Here is a 17,271-nt window from a genome sequence, read left to right as displayed (position 1 = left end):
ATTATTGTAATCTGCCTAGAGCAGCCCATGATAGGATAGGGCAGCAGATAAATTTAATAATATTAATAATATAACATGGTAACTATGACTAAAAGAAATCACATAATAATGTTAAAAGTTTACGATCTTGTGGGGCTGCAAGTTGGAGATACTATCTAAGACTGGAAATGGCTATTTTAATGTTTTATCTTGTTGCTTTTATCTGGTTGCAAGTAACCTAGAGTTGTCTCTCTCCTTTTTTCTCTTCTTCTTCTCTTCCTAGATGAAGGATGTATTTCTCTTTCTCTTCTTCCTTGGGGTATGGTTGGTAGCCTATGGGGTCACGACTGAGGGTCTCCTTCTCCCCCACGATCGAAGAATCCCTTGGATATTTCGACGTGTTTTCTACCGACCTTATTTGCAAATTTTTGGACAGATCCCACTCACTGAAATTGATGGTGTGTATTTTGGGGGTGCTTGCTGACTTCTCTGATTCTCATCCACTCTGGATTGCTGAAACCCAAGAAAATGTAGTGCAGGCTTATGGATAAAGCATCAAATAGGCAATTACCAGCTGAGGATTGTTAAACAACTACCGTAGTTTATTTTTTGTTTATCTACAAAGACTCATTTAATTAGGAGAGAAGCAACCTAGAACTAAGGAGAAACTTCCTGACAGTTAGAACAATTAACCAGTGGAACAACCTGCCTCCAGAGGTGGTGAATAATCCAACAATGGAGGTTTTTAAGAAGAGACTGGACAGCCATTTGCCTGAAATGGTATAGGGTTTCCTGCCTGAGCAGGGGGTTGGACTAGATGACCTCCAAGGTCCCTTCCAACTTATTATTATTATTATTATTATTATTATTATTATTATTATTATTATTATTAATTATTTTGGTTTTTGTGCTGTGCTGAATGCAGGAAAAAGGTAGTGTTTTTCATCTTTCTTCTGCTCCCTCACTTATATGGAATATCTGGTTACCTATAGTGATTAAACTAATTTTTAAATATATGACAGAGATAATCTAGAATGGAAAATATAAAAAGCAAGACAATTGAAAGTGTTGATTAAAAAAAACATGGAAATAACCAAAAATTAAGAATAGGCTTATGAAAGGGAATAAAGAAATAGTTGTTCATATAAGGATATGAATATAAGAAATCCATTAACTATAAAACATTGACCAATTAGATTACCTTAAAATGATGTTGGATAAGAGCTATTGGCCATGACAACTTTACTGTCTCTGCAAGCTTAGAGCTGTAAAAACCTGGAAATAAATGGAAATATTTTTAAAGTTTTTATTTTTTTTTCTTCCCACCAGGCCTTCATATTTTTATACAAGCTTAGCAGTATATTTCAAAATATCAAATGCTAGTTGGCAAATAAGGAGAGACAATATCACTTTTATGAAGGGGTCTTCATTAGGTACTTTACACGTATAGCCTGTGTAAAGTTTTGGATGGCCACTGATAGGAATGGTATTCTGCATTCAGCAGGCTAATCTGATCCAGTAGATAATTTTTAGGGTTTTACTTTTTATTCCAGAACAGCCTTTCAAAACCTGAGCTACTCCAAAACTTCTGGGCTATAACTCCCATCAGTCCCAACCAATACAGCCAGGACCAAGGACTGATGAGAATTGTAAACCCAATAATCTGTAAACTCAAAGAACTGAAAGAAAGCAAATCTGGAGAAATCTAATTAAACACTAAACTACCTAGGACAGGGGTAGGCAACCTTGGCTGTTTTATGACTCTTGGACTTCAACTCCCAGAATTCCTCAACCAGCTGGCTCAGGAATTCTGGGAGTTGAAGTCCAAGAGACATAAAACAGCCAAGGTTGCCTACCCCTGACCTAGGGCTAAATCAATCCTATGCAAGACTTCCATGCACTGTTTCTTCCACAATCTATAAATTTCATCCCATTTTTTCTTTTGTATTCTTCCCTAGCTGCCCAGATCATAGCCTCGAATTGCACCTATGACCCTTTAGCCATCTTGATGGAGGACGCGAACCCTTGTACCAATACCTATGCTAACTGGCTGGTGCTCATTCTCCTTGTGATCTTCCTGTTGGTAGCCAATATTCTGCTCCTCAACTTGCTGATCGCAATGTTCAGGTATCAATACCTCCAATTCCAGCAAGGAAGGATAAAAAAAATCTAAAAAATAAAAAAAGCTCCACAATAATTTTTTTTTAAAGAATCTGGAATAAAATTCTAGTTCAATGCGACATTATACTTTTCAAAAGAAATTTAGATTGTATCTATCTTAGCCAGTTCAAGTTTAGTTTTCAACTGAAGAATAAGCTCAGTTGAACTAACTATATGATTCATACTTCACATTTGGCAGTGTCATATATCTGTGAAAATACATTCACAATGTTTTTACAAATTTTTCCATGGTTCAAGTTCAGGAGAAAGCTGTTTTTCAGCTTTGTGCAGTTGAAAAATATTGGCTGCTAAGCAAATATAAAGCCCATGGTTGATGGGGCAGGAGGGCTGAACGCCCTCATTTTCTTTAGCTCACCCTTAATTGTGCTGATTAAATAGCATGGTCCCCAGTTCTTTTTTTTTTGAGTTCCAAGATGTTTGGGATAGTTACAGTCCTGATAAATAAACAATTGTAAAACAAAACAGAGCTAAAATGAAGGTTCCTTTTTTGAGCATTAGGAAAAGGTAAGAGTCAGCATTCAGTTTAGAATCAAGAGTGAAAATACACATTATTTGAGGAGCGAAAGAGTTGGGAATAGAGATTTTCCTGTAGAACAGGAAATGCAGAAAAACATCCTATGTTGCCTATGATTGTGTGCTGGCTGAGGGATCACCCATTCAGTTTGAAGTTGACTCCCCCAATTTGGAGAAAGGTGGGACTAACATATTATTTCCCCTGTTAATAGTTACACATTCTCCAAAGTGCAAGGCAACAGTGATATCTACTGGAAATCACAGCGTTACAACCTTATCTTGGAGTATCATAGCCGGCCTGCATTAGCTCCACCCTTCATCTTGATCAGTCACCTACATCTTTTCTTCAAGCGTCATATCTGCAAGGTGCAATCGGCAAAGAGACATGACTTCTGTGAGTACTAAAGACAGTTGTGGGATAGATAGAGATAACCTGCCTAGGAATGCTGGAACTCTTGAAATGTTAACCAATCTAGGGAACATCAGATATGGGAGGGATGTTGAAGGTCATTCATTCATTCGTTGTCTTTATATTTTGCCATTCACCTGAAAGCTCAAGGTGGCATAAATGACCCTTTTCTAAGTTCATCTCCACAAGGTAGATTTACAGAGGAGGAGCAAGTAACTACCGGTAGTTCAGCATTATGTAGTGAATTCTCTAGTTGAGGGAACTGGGCCTCCACATTCCAAGTATAATGCTGAAATCACTGTTCTACATCAGCTCTTTGTGAATGTCAAAAAGGATTAATTCTAACTCTATGTCATTATCAATCATTATCTCCTTCATTCTGCACCTAATGTGTTATCCAACTTTTGGCTGTTTCCCAAGTTTTCCACTTCTTCCAAGCAAGATTCTCCCTCTGTGAGAACCATTAATAAGGTTTACTGGAATGAGAGAGATATGGTTTCAAGAATTTCAGAACTACTTCCAATTTATAACTATCTGATCTCTTGACACATTAGGGCAGTGACTTGTATTTCACATCAAATGGTGAGGAATCACTTTTTTTCACCAGTAATGGATAGACATGCAGGTAGCTGTTTACAATACTGACTCCTGAATCATTATTAGTTTATGAACCAAAAATTAATCTATTTTGGATAGTGCTAGAACTCTCCGAGATCCAAAACAGGCGACTACTGACGTGGGAATCGGTACAGAAAGAAAATTACTTAGTAACCCAGGCACGACAGAAACGTGACACCAACACTGAGCGACTCCGGAGAACTTCCCAAAAGTAAGACTGGGGAATAGAAGACAATAAAGAGAAAAGAAGAAGACATAAATTGAGATTAGGGAAGGACTGATCAGTTTAAGTCCAATTTGAATCAGTTTTCTGTTAATTATGTTTTTTTTCATACTGAATTTTTCAAAAAATGCGTGAAAATTGCATTAAAATAGATATTTTAAGATTTTCTTAAAAGTGCAATTTAATCATTTAATTTCAAAATGTAAATTTTAAAATGTACTGAATCACAAATATTTCATCCAATGCAAAGAAATGCAAAATCCAAAAAATAAGTGCATTTAGAGTCGTACTATGTTTGACCAGAATGTTCAGATCAAATCAGTTTGCCCTGAAATTTGAGGAGATCACATTTCATACCCATCTTTAGCTGGTGCAGAAGAAAATCACATTATAGACAGATTTCCTAAACCTGATTTCTTTCAGATATTTTGGGTAGCTTCTTCCAAAGATATTGCTTGGGAAATGAGAACAAAAGTTTCTAATGGTACCACATCTGGAAAATCTTCCCTATTTAGTAATCAACCATTCCTAAAATTAATACTAGTGGTAAAATGCAGTCCAACTTTTCTGGAAGGGGCCTTAGGCCAGGGGTCCCCAACCACCGGTCTCCGGACAGGTACCAGTCTGCGGCCAGTTAGGAACCAGTTCACACAGCTGGAGGCATGCAGCGAGTCTGCAGGGGTCTGGGCAGGGGCCAGAGAGTGGTAGGGCAGAAGCCTGCTTGCTCAGTGCAAAGGTTCTCCAGTAGCTGCCGCTTGCAACTGGCTTTAAACTTCTGAGCTCAGCGTCCTTCCTCCTCTTCCTCCTCCTGTTTCCTCTCCCTCCTGCTACCTTTTCTTCCTCCTCCTCCTCTTCCTCACTTTTCTCCCTCTCGGCACCCAGCTGAGTTCGTGCTCCTTTCGCGCCAAGTTTGCAAGGCAGGTGCGCACCAGCCCAGCTTGCAACCAGGGCTTCCCCAAAACCTCGTGGGGGTGCTCATGTTTTGGCAAATTCCTGCCTGCTTTTTGTGGTTTGTGTGTGTGTTTTCGCACTCCTTTCTTTGTGCAGCTCTCAAGTTTGCAAGCCAAGCACGCTTCTACCCGGCTTGCAATGGGGGGGAGAGGGAGGGGAGAAGCTACATTTCTCCTTAAGCCCTGTGTCTCCAAGAGAATCCCTGTCTCATCTGCACCTTTGCCAAGGCTGCTCACTTGCACAGTGGCCTCCCTCCCTGCCCCCCCTTTTTTTGCATCACTTCCTCAACGTGTAAAGGGTCTCTGGCTTGTTTTCCTGGAAGTCGTGAGTTTAGGACTGCCTCTTTCCTTCCCACTTTCTCAGAAGCAGAAAATCACCGGTCTAATCTAATACAAAGTAATAATAATAGAAATATTATATATTGTATATGATAGAAATATACAATGTAATAATAACAGAAATATTTTCTAAATATTTTTTATTTAGAAAATTTGCAATAAATATAATGAATCATCCTGAAACCTCCTCCCCGCCCCATAGGTCCATTGGTTTGTGCTTAAAATTGTAAGCCGCCCTGAGTCTTCGGAGAAGGGCGGGATATAAATGGGATTTTTTCTAAAAAAATTGTCTTTCATGAAACCGGTCCCTGGTGCCAAAAAAGTTGGGCACCTCTGCCTTAAGCTGCATTCAGAATCATCGCAGAGTTGCGGTGTGTGTGTGTGCGCGCGCGCGCGTGCGCCTGCAGAGGAATGGGGGCTGTAGCCTTGCAGACTTTTTGGGTGGTGCTTTGTCCTGTTAAGTAAGAACACTTTCTTCACCTTGTCTGTGTTACTGATATGGTATGGAAATTCCCATATTTAGGAAGGCCCACTATAAGCCATGGGATTTATATTAGTTATTACTAGTTTGTCCTGTTCACTTCCATGGCTCTAAGTATGAACTGTTGACATTAATGCATGCATAAACCAATTTCTATACTCAATACTGAGATATGCTTTGGAAAGTGTTCACCCTTCCTTCCAGGAGAAAGAAATACTTTTTTTAAAAAAAAAAGCCTGTCTACAAATTCCTAAAATGCAATATTTTTGTCTAGATGGAATTAGAGCAGGTTTTCCAAAGTTTATTGAAACACTTCTAGCATCCTTATGTGGGGAAAATGAGAGCTTTGGAATCAAATATAAGGGACTATCAGAGAGGATAAAAGATTGTTTAGTTCCCCTATAGAGGAAGAAAAAGGCTGAATATTTCCTTTTTTTTTCCCTAACTGCCTCACACCTCTAACTCTGCAGAGTCGATCAGGTTTTAAAGCAGCTTTCTGAGATCAAAGAATCAGAGCGACGTCTGAAGACCCTTGAGATGCAGGTATGGGAACAGTAACGAATCCTTTGAAATGGGAAATGGGAGGAAAATGGAATCTTTTGGGAACTTATAGGACAGTGGTGGCGAACCTATGGCACCCATGCCAGAGGCAGCATGCAGAGCGCTCTCTGTGGGCACACACACCATTGCTCCAGCCCCGCCTCCCCACACAGTCCCCTCCTCACCAGCAGTCCCCCAGAGGACAGTTGCCCCCAGGTGCAGCCCGCACAGAGCACGGCAGCCGGGCAGCAAGCAGCTAAGGTTTTGCATTAGCAGCTAAGGTGAAAAGTAGCAGCAAGAGATGAAAAAGGCCTGCCACAGAATTTAGGGAGGTATGTTGTCTCCTTGGAGCAAAAATCAAAGATGTGGCTGAGAACCTAACCAATAATTAGGCCCACAGATTAGTACCCTTTCCTCTTCCTTCACATTGAGACAAATGACACAACAAAGAACCAGAGTACAGTATTGAGAGACTATAAGCAACTAGGCAATAAAGTTAAGGAGCTAGGAGCACAAGTGGTGTTCTCATAAGAACTCCCAATGAAAAGCCAACACACATTGAGGGTGGGGGGGGGAAGAATTCTACAAATAAACCACTGGTTAAAGGGGTGGTGTCACCAAGAAAACTTTGGTTTCCTGGACCATGGACTGCATTTCCTACGTGAAAGATTCTTGGCAAGGGATGGGCTGCACCTCACGAAAACAGGGAAAAATGTATTCAGAAAAAGGCTGGCCCAGCTCATCAATAGGGCTTTAAACTAAAATGGAAGGGGAAGGGTGACCAATCTTTAGAATCTCTAGAACACAAAACCAATCATAAATCCCAAGAAAACAAATCAAACAATGTGGTAAGGAGTGATGAGAAAAAAGAAAAACTCAAACAACAATCAGGAGATGAAGGAAACATACCCACAGACAAGCATAAAAGTCTTAAATGCTTCTATACAAATGGTCAAAGCTTGGGGAACAGACAGAGTGAACTAGAAGCAATAGTACATGAGTGCAGGTATGACATAGTTGGCATTACAGAAATCTGGTGGGAAGAAACCCATGACTGGAATGTACTCATGGGTGGATACAAATTGTTCAAAAGAAACAGATCTACAAAAAAAGGAGGGAGAGTTGCACTATATGTAAGACAGCACTACTTATCTACAGAAATGCGTGTGATCAAAGATAAAATCCCTCCAGAAATGGGTCAATATAAAAGGAAAAAAAGATGACATAGCCATAGGTGTACATTACAGGACACCCAATCAGCCAGAAGAAATAGATGAACTTTTTGCCAACCAGTTAACAAACTTATGTAGGAAGCATAATAATGGGAGACTTCAACTATCCAGATATCAACTGTGAGACAAACTCTGCACCGAGTGGGAGATCAAATAGATTCTTAACCAACCTAGCCGACAACTTTGTCATCCAAAAGGTGGAGGAGGGAACTAGAAGTAAACTTATACTCGACCTAATTCTTACTAATAGAGAAGAAGTGATAGAGGGAGTTGAAGTTGCTGGAACCTTGGATGAAAGTGACCGTGTCATACTGAAATTCAATATAATGCAAACACAAGAAATAGAAAATAATCCAACTAGTGTCTTAAACTTCAAAAGAGCTGATTTTAACAAACTCAGAGAGAAGCCAGGAAAGATTCCATGGAATAAAATCCTAAAGGGGAAAACAACTCAAGAAGCATGGGAAATTCTGAAAAATACATAAAAGCCCAGACCAGCACAATACTACTGAAAGAGAAAAACAAGAAATTCAAGAAGAAACCAGCATGGCTGCACAAAGATCTCTCTGACAAACAGAGGACACATAACTCAGGCTGATTATCAGCAGACAGCCAAAACATGCAAAGATGGAAAACAAAAGCTTGGACAATAAAAAAAAAGTTTCTTTCAATGTATTAAAAACAAGAAAAAAGTCAAGGAAACTGTAGGTCCACTAAACAGAGAAGATGACAAGGAAGTAACAGGCAGCAGGGAGAAAGCAGAGCTGCTTAACTCATTCTTTGCTTCAGTTTTCACACAAAAAGAAATTATAGCTCAAAATACCAAAAAAAACTACTGCAAAAGACAAACTAGAAACAAAAATTAAAATAAGCAAGAAAATGGTAAGAGAAAAACCTATCCGACCTTGATGAATATAAATCACCAGGACCCGATAGATTACATCTCAGAGTTCTGAAGGAGCTAGCAGATGTTATCTCAGAACCATTGCACCATATCTTTCAAAAATCCTGGAGCACTGGGGAAGTACCTGAGGATTGGAAAAGGGCTGATGTGGTTCCCATATTCAAGAAAGGAAAAAAAAAAACCAGGAAACTACAGACCAATGCTGTGGACATACTATACTTAGGTTTCAGTAAGGCATTTGACAAAGTAGACCATAACATGCTGCTTAGTAAGCTAGAAAAAGGTGGGATAGACAACATCACCACCAGCGAGTAGTCATCAGTGGTACTACATCCACATGGAGAGAAGTAAGCAGTGGGATACCACAAGACCCTTAGGCCCAGTCCTCTTTAATATCTTCATAAATGACTTAGATGAGAGAATAGAAGGGGAACTCATCAAATATGCAGATGATACTAAACTGGCAGGATTAGCCAACACCCAGAAGACAAGTTCAGGATCCAAAAAGATTTTGACAAACTTGAACAGTGGGCCCTATCCAACAAAATGAATTTTAATGTGGATAAAAGCAAAGTTTTACATTTAAGCATAAAAAATCAAAGGTGTAAGTACAGATTAGGCGAGACCTGGCTCAAAAACAGCAACTGTGGCAGGGACCTAGTGGACGATCACTTGACTATGAGCCAGCAGTGTGCAGGCACAGCCAAAAAAGCTAATACAATCCTGGGTTGTATAAACAGAGGCATAGAATCAAGATCATGCACAGTATTAGTACCGCTTTATAAAACCTTAGTAAGACCACACCTGGAATACTGCAACTAATTTTGGTCACCATATCACAAAAAAAGATATTGAGAGTTTGGAAAAAGTTCAGAGAAGAACAGCTAAAAAGATCAAAGGCCTGGAGACTAAAACATATGAAGAATGGCTGCAGGACTTGGGTTTGGCTAGTCTAAAGAAAAGAAGAAATAGGGGTGATATGATAGCAGTGTTCCAGTATTTGAGGGGCTGCCACAAAGCACCAGAGGGCAGAACAACAAACAAGGGTTGGAAACTAAACAAAGAGAGAAGCAACCTGGAATTAAGGACAAATTTCCTAACAGTAAGGACAATTAACCAGTGGTACAGCTTGCCTTCAGAAATTGTGAGCATTCCATCACTGGAGGTTTTTAAGAAGAGGCTAGACAGTCATTTGTCTGAAATGGTATAGGTTCTCTTACTTGAACAGGGGGTTGGACTAGAAGACCTCCAAGGTCCCTTCCAACTCTACTCTACTCTACTCTATTCTATTCTAGAAAATTCAAGGACGGGGAACCTTTGGCCTTCAACATGTTGACTTTTCCTTTCCAGCACCCATACCAACCAGAGCTGTTGGGTGTTGCAGTTCACCAACCACAGATTTCTCTTCTAAGACTAAAATGGTATTTTTATTAAATTGATTAATACAGCTAAGAAAATCACAATTCATTTTAACAATTCTGTATTTTTAAAAAAGCCACACTGGTATGCTAAGCCAACAACAAGGAAATCACAATGTGGCATAATATGACAACTACTCCCATAAACCTTCAAAAACACTACTTTCCAAACGTGTTTCTTGTATTTACTCCCATTAGACGGAGTATTGTACCAGTGCCTTGTCTTGGATAGTAGATATCTTGGCCCAGAGTGACATAGCAAAAGGAAAACAAGTTCCTCCTATTCTGAAAAAAGGTAAGTAGACAGGAAAATTCAGAAATTCTTAAGGATATGTATACTTAATGGATAGATGAGCATTATTCTGAGTACAAGATAGCATTTATCAATGTAGATCTCTCAATGTACATGTTTGCATGTGCTACATGCAAACTTTATGACTCTACTACTATTTGTGTAGTAGAGTTATGAGTTAATATCATCTATGTGCATATTTTGCCATGAATGAACTTGTGGGGAATGAACTACAGAAGAATTGGCAAATTACTGAACATCTTCATAGGGATGGGGATACTTAGTGCCTTTTCATATTTCCATCTAGAGGGCAAAAAAATGAAGAATGCTCCAAGGCCTCTCTCTAGATTTGATGAGGCTACCATGCAACAGAATCTTTTGCAAGAGAATTAGAAGCCCAGAGGTTTGTTTTCACTGCCCTCTGAAGAGATGCAAAATATGTTGAGTTCAATAAATACATTCCTCTGGAAGCTTCCTTATTGGTAAGGGTGGTGAAATCCAAAGCTGAAGGAACCATCTTATTCCAAAGCTCTATCATACTCAGACCAACAAAACAGATAGGAAAAAATAACAGGAACTTTTTTCTTTTGTTTGGCTAGGCTATGTTGTTCCAATATCTTCACTTGATGTCATTATATTTATTTGCATCCTTTATCTTTTCTTATTATCGGCCTTCTTAGGAAAGGTGTGTCACAATAGCTATAGATCTACATGATTTCCATCTTCTTTTGGGCCACCTCCTACATAGCTTTTTGGAGGGCTCTTTATACCAGAATTAATTCTATGAATTCTGATAGTGGTAAAGAACCACTATAGATCTTCCCACTGCCTCATTGTGAACACAGATAAGTTAGAATTCCCCATCTGAAGTAGTCTTTTTTCACAGCTCTTGCAAGAGAAGAATGGGGAAAAATAATCTGAAGGTTGGGGTGCTACATAATTGCAATCCAAAACAATTGAATCTATCTTAATACTGCCATGGTATTCCTTGAAACATGAATAAACATTTCTCTGTCATAGGATTCCCACTGAAGAACTGAGTGGCTCTGAAATTTCTAGATGTGCATAGTAGTGATTTAGAGTAGTTTTACTTCTATCTGCTCTTCATCTCCAGAAAGTGTTACCATTTTAAAAAAGCAATTATACTTTTAAAAAAAACACAGTGCTTTAACTGTACATTCAATTGATGTTATTTATTTCTATACTATCAAAATTCACATTCTTGGCTTTATGTTCAGTAGAGCCTGAAATACAGGTTTAAGAAAAGTGTCTCATTTTTTTAGTTGAATGCATCTGCACTGGGGTTTATCTGTTTGCCTTTGCAAAACAAAGATGGATGTAGGTAGTGGTGAAAAGGAACACAGCAACCGCTGTGTGGATGTAGATGGCGTGCCCTCTTGATTAACTAGATTGTCTAGTAACACTGGACAATCTGAGTTCCACTAGAAGAATGTGACCAATTAAGCTAGATTACTGAAGTTCCTGAAGGGAACAATCATTAGGTGCAATGGCACCTCACGTCTTCTTGATCCTTAGTCCTCTTTATTTCTTCCACAAGTTCTTTTGGTAAAGACCAAGTAGATCAGGGGTGTCAAACTCAATTTCATTGAGGGCCGCATCAGCATTGCGGTTGCCCTCGAGGGGCTGGGTGGGTGTGGCCTGGGTGGGCATGGCCTACTGGGTGGGCGTGGCTAGAGTGTGTATGGCCTACTGGGTGGGCGTGGCCAGCTCTACATCGTTCGCATCAAGGGTGCCTATGGGGCCTGGGCAGGAGTGGGACAGATCTGAGGGTCTCTGGCAGAAGGAGGGTCTCTGGGCCAGAGCCAAGGCAGTGGGGGCCGTTCCCTCACAGTTTCCAGGATGGCTTCGTGGGCCACATGAAACCACTTTGCGGGCCGTATCCAGCCCCCGGGCCTTGTGTTTCACATGTCTGAAGTAGATCACTTGGAGGGGTGGAAAGGGTTGCTAACTATCAGGCTAGTTGCCCAGTGTGGAAGAGAAAAATCAAATTCCTCTGCTGAGGAAAATCTCACTGTTGAAGGTAGTGTTCTATTTTGGGGAAAAACACTCCCCAACAGAATGACTTATGAGCACAATTGAGCTCAAAGTTCCTGTTGCTAAGTGAGACAGTTATTGAGTTTACCCTATTTTATGACCTTTTTTGCTACAGTTGTTAAGTGAATCATTACAGCTGTTAACTAAGCAACTGTATGAATTTGGCTTCCTCGTTGACTTTGCTTGTCAGAAGATCGCAAAAGATGATCACATTATGCTGGGATACTTCAACCATTGTAATATGAATCAGTTGCCAAGTCGCCCAACTTTGATCATGTGACCATAGGGATGCTTCAACGATTATGTGAAAAATGGCCATAAGTCCCTTTTTTCAGTGCCACTGTAATTTTGAAGAGTCATTAAATGAACTGTATAAATTTATAGTTTTTACCTGTATAACTAATGGTAATCTCACCTACAACTTGGTTAGACTAATGAGAATACACTGCCCCCTAATGGATTATTTGGATGTAACAGAATCTTGTTGATCTCTCTTCTTACAGACTGAACTTTTCCATGGCACATGAAAAAAGACAGTGAAGAAGTATCAGCTGCTGCTGTTCACAAAATCCCCAAAGTGTCTCAACACCTGATGCCTCAGAGAATTAAAATAAGGCTTCAGCAGGAAATAATTAAGAGAATGCAGGATCATGTTTCATTTCAATTACAAGTACCCTAACGTCTGACTTTAGTTCCCTTCATTGGAAATATGAATTATCTACCTCACAGTATTTCAATGAGAATGAAAGTAATGTGGACAATTAAAAAAACTGATATGCCAGACATGCAAAAACAATAGATAGCCATCCTATCCTATATTTATATTGATACCTGAATCAGCTGCTAATTTTGTCTGCAGTCAGTAAAATGGAAGACCCAGAGCGTTGTAAACCACTCAGAGAGTGCTGTTATATGGGATGGTATATAAGTGGTATATAGCTATATATATTTGTGTAACCACTGAGATGGGCAATCTTTTGATGGCTGGGCCACAATTATATTGAGCTCCTCAAAGTTCAACAAGAAATAATATGATGCAAACCAAATGACACTAGTTTTGGGGGGGTGTTTAGGAAAATGTTCTTTTTTATTGGCTATACTGTGGTTTTCCCATGATTCCTGACGTAACTTAGTGAGAAATTGTAGTTCCAGTATGGTGGTCAGAGCTTTTGAGGGAAGTCTGGATACACCTGGTGTAATATTAATGGGAATGGTAGGACATACCATGCCTTAAAGGAATAATTGGGAATTAACGAAAGCCCATGCCTCATATGCAGAAGGCCCAGTCCATGGCATTCCTGTCAAAAGAATCTTGATGTAGCAGTTTTCTTATTGCCTGAAAACCCTAAAGCTATTATCAATGAAAACAGAAAATGCAATGATATGACTTATTACAAAACAGCTTCTGTATCCTTAAAATAATTAGCTCCATAAGTCTTCACATGGGCAATCCAGGCTGACATTAATTTCAAGTGCATGTTTGCTTGACATCTCATTCCTAGTTATCTTCCAACCAGCCAAGGGGCCATGAACTTGCTACTGTACAAGAACAGTGAGTGAGTGAAGTCATGTGCGATACCATTTTCTAATATAACAATGCATAGAAACTAGAACTTTTCTAATTGATGATAAATCTACCAGTTCTACAGGCTGGGATTCACAGACAACAGCATGGTTGACACTTGCAAGCCAAAAGGATACACTCTTAATCATGTAAATTACATTTGTATCTTGCTTCAGAAGAAAACCTGGTTGGTTTATAATTTAAAAGTATATATTACTGGAAGATTAGGATTCTACGGTTTAAAAAAAAGATCACCCAAGATTTTTGATTAACCTACTCAGTTCTGGGAAATACAAAGAATATTGTTATCTATTTCAACCTGCACATAATTAAAGATCCTTTATATGCAAACAGACAAAAGGTAGCAATCCTCACTATCTAATCTGAATTCCCCTCTTTGTACTTTTAACATAGGTGATGTCTGGTCAGTAAGACAAATTCTACTTTTTTATTTATTAAAAAAAACATATAACAGCATACATTAGATGTCTCTCAGACAGAAAACTAAAAATAGCCATGGCTATGCAAAGTTAAGTGAGCAAAGGGTTATTGAGATTCAGGCATTTAGTCTTTCTCCTGCACTATTCTCAAGTTAAAATTGTTTCAAATGTGTTTAATTTCATTGAGAAATCAATATTTATGGTATCAGGTCATATATTTCCTCCTGGCTACATTAGGAGCAGCTTTATGAAGACAATAATTTTGAACTCTGCTACTTCCTGCCCATTTCCAAAGCTGTTTTAAAGTTTGTTTCTTAAATCCAGCAATCAGTCCTATCAAAGAGGATCATAGCTCTCCATCATATTTGATATGCCCTGACCTGAGGTCAAAAAAAACCTGCTGCTCTCTTAATAGAATATTGATTCTTAGCTTTGTTTTTAATCATGGGTGTTTTCCCAGGACTCTGGAGATTAGCAAGGGGAGAAAGCAGTAGTTAAGGTCAGTTACAGATAGTAACAGTAGTAGTACAGTAGTTACAGATAATTGCAGAATGATGTTATATTGCTAGAAAATAAAATTTGTTCAAGAGAATAATTATAGCATTGAGTTTTCAATGTTAAGTTCAGTCTTTTTAGGATTTTTAAACTGAACTGGTTTGTGAACCAAATGGTTACTGAAAGTGTATTTACAAGTCAAGCCATTTATATCAAATCAATTTTAAGGCTAAATTAATATTTCTTCTGACATTGCTAGAAGTACAGTGGGACAAAAAAGTATTTAGTCAGCCACCAATTGTGCAAGTTCTCCCACTTAAAAAGATGAGAGAGGCCTGTAATTTTCATCATAGGTATACCTCAACTATGAGAGACAAAATGGGGGGAAAGAATCCAAGAAATCACATTGTAGGATTTCTAACGAATTTATTTGCAAATTATGGTGCAAAATAAATATTTGGTCAATAACAAAAGTTCATCTCAATACTTTGTTATATACCCTTTGTTGGCAATGACAGAGGTCAAACGTTTTTTGTAAGTCTTCACAAGGTTTGCACACCCTGTTGCTGGTATTTTCGCCCATTCCTCCATGCAGATCTCCTCTAGAGCAGTGATGTTTTGGGGCTGTCACTGGGCAACACGGACTTTCAACTCCCTCCAAAGGTTTTCTATGGGGTTGAGATCTGGAGACTGGCTAGGCCATTCCAGGACCTTGAAATGCTTCTTACGAAGCCACTCCTTCGTTGCCCGGGCGGTGTGTTTGGGATCATTATCATGCTGAAAGACCCAGCCACGTTTCATCTTCAATGCCCTTGCTGATGGAAGGAGGTTTTCACTCAAAATCTCACAATACATGGCCCCATTCATTCTTTCCTTTACACGGATCAGTCATCCTGGTCCCTTTGCAAAAAAACAGCCCCAAAGCATGATGTTTCCACCCCCATGCTTCACAGTAGGTATGGTGTTCTTTGGATGCAACTCAGCATTCTTTCTCCTCCAAACACGACGAGTTGAGTTTTTACCAAAAAGTTCTACTTTGGTTTCATCTGACCATATGACATTCTCCCAATCCTGTTCTGGATCATCCAAATGCTCTCTAGCAAACTTCAGACGGGCCCGGACATGTACTGGCTTAAGCAGGGGGACACGTCTGGCACTGTAGGATTTGAGTCCCTGGCGGCATAGTGTGTTACTGATGGTAGCCTTTGTTACTTTGGTCCCAGCTCTCTGCAGGTCATTCACTAGGTCCCCCCTTGTGGTTCTGGGAACGGATCACCGTTCTTGTGATCATTTTGACCCCACGGGGTGAGATCTTGCGTGGAGCCCCAGAACGAGGGAGATTATTATCAGTGGTCTTGTATGTCTTCCATTTTCTAATAATTGCTCCCACAGTTGATTTCTTCACACCCAGCTGCTTGCCTATTGCAAATTCAGTCTTCCCAGCATGGTGCAGGTCTACAATTTTGTTTCTGGTGTCCTTCGACAGCTCTTTGGTCTTGGCCATAGAGGAGTTTGGAGTGTGACTGAGGTTGTGGACTGGTGTCTTTTATACTGATAACCAGGTGCCATTCATACAGGTAACGAGTGGAGGACAGAGGAGCCTCTTAAAGAAGAAGTTACAAGTCTGTGAGAGCCAGAAATCTTGCTTGTTTGTAGGTGACCAAATACTTATTTTACCGAGGAATGTACGAATTAATTCATTAGAAATCCTACAATGTGATTTCCTGGATTCTTTCCCCCCATTTTGTCTCTCATAGTTGAGGAATACCTATGATGAAAATTACAGTCTTCTCTCATCTTTTTAAGTGGGAGAACTTGCCCAATTGGTGACTGACTAAATACTTTTTTGTCCCACTGTATATAATAAAAGTGTTAGAATGCTTATGTCTGGAACTGTAATAAACAGAAGGAAATTAGTGCTATTAATCATGTGATATTTTATAATATAATTAAATGCATTTCATAAAAAGTTAAGCATTTTTTTTTAATCCAGAAACCTTCAAATCTTTTTGTACAATAATTTCTGACCATCATCCCCATGAAATTCCCTCCATAAAGTAAATTGCTTCAGATTTAGAATGACCTTAGCATGGAATCTAATCACAGATCACCAAAAAAAGGGCAGAAAGAAAGGCATACCTCAGTGTTTCTCACCCTCAACAATTTTAAAAATGTGGACTTCAGTTCCCAGAATTCCCCGGTTAGTATCCTATACAGTTACACTAAAATTTCAGATTGTTAAGAGTGACATGATCATACATGCTAATTCTCACTTTACAAATTTAAGCCCTCCTGTCCCCACTCCCCATTCCCATGTTGAACATCTTTTTGTTTGTAACAGCATCAAGCTTAAAAAAGAATACAGGCTATTTTACCGGTTATCCTTTCAGAACGACGCAGGCCATTTCTAGCAAATTACATATTCTTTTGTCATAGGAGCCCCTTCACTCCCAGGGAACAACTTGAAAGGGAACCAAAGTTTCCGGAACTCATTTCCAGTTCTTCTCGTGTACCCCGGAAGGGGGCCTAATCGAAGCACCGGGTTACCGTAGAGATAGGAAAAGAGTCGTATACTATTTCCGACTTGGCCCAAATTGTGACTGTGCTTCACTTAAAATGCAAAGTCGGCTGGTCTGCC

General features: G+C 39.4%; 1 protein-coding gene and 1 long non-coding RNA gene across 2 annotated transcripts in view; one reads left to right on the top strand and one right to left on the bottom strand.

Moving 5' to 3' along the window:
• The window catches only part of TRPM4 (transient receptor potential cation channel subfamily M member 4), a 50,861-nt gene extending 35,861 nt beyond the window's left edge, over positions 1-15,000 (top strand). Inside the window, exons 19-25 of the mRNA XM_083378037.1 lie at positions 263-437; positions 1,938-2,106; positions 2,886-3,067; positions 3,779-3,911; positions 6,164-6,236; positions 9,986-10,082; positions 12,638-15,000. Coding sequence (XP_083234163.1) covers positions 263-437; positions 1,938-2,106; positions 2,886-3,067; positions 3,779-3,911; positions 6,164-6,236; positions 9,986-10,082; positions 12,638-12,642 — 834 coding nt within the window. The 3' untranslated portion in view covers positions 12,643-15,000. The remainder of the gene's footprint in view (positions 1-262; positions 438-1,937; positions 2,107-2,885; positions 3,068-3,778; positions 3,912-6,163; positions 6,237-9,985; positions 10,083-12,637) is intronic.
• On the bottom strand, positions 379-17,124 carry LOC310650389. Its single transcript, XR_014494362.1, has 3 exons — positions 17,009-17,124; positions 1,181-1,254; positions 379-492 (listed from the first exon to the last, which is right to left on the bottom strand). It is a non-coding gene; the product is annotated as an uncharacterized lncRNA (long non-coding RNA).
• Positions 17,125-17,271: the final 147 nt, after the last annotated feature.

Source organism: Vipera ursinii (assembly GCF_947247035.1).
Source record: "Vipera ursinii genome assembly, chromosome: Z".
NCBI classification, from domain to species: Eukaryota; Metazoa; Chordata; class Lepidosauria; order Squamata; family Viperidae; genus Vipera; species Vipera ursinii.
Note: the sequence above shows the minus strand (reverse complement) of the source record. Positions and strands in the feature narration are given on the sequence as shown.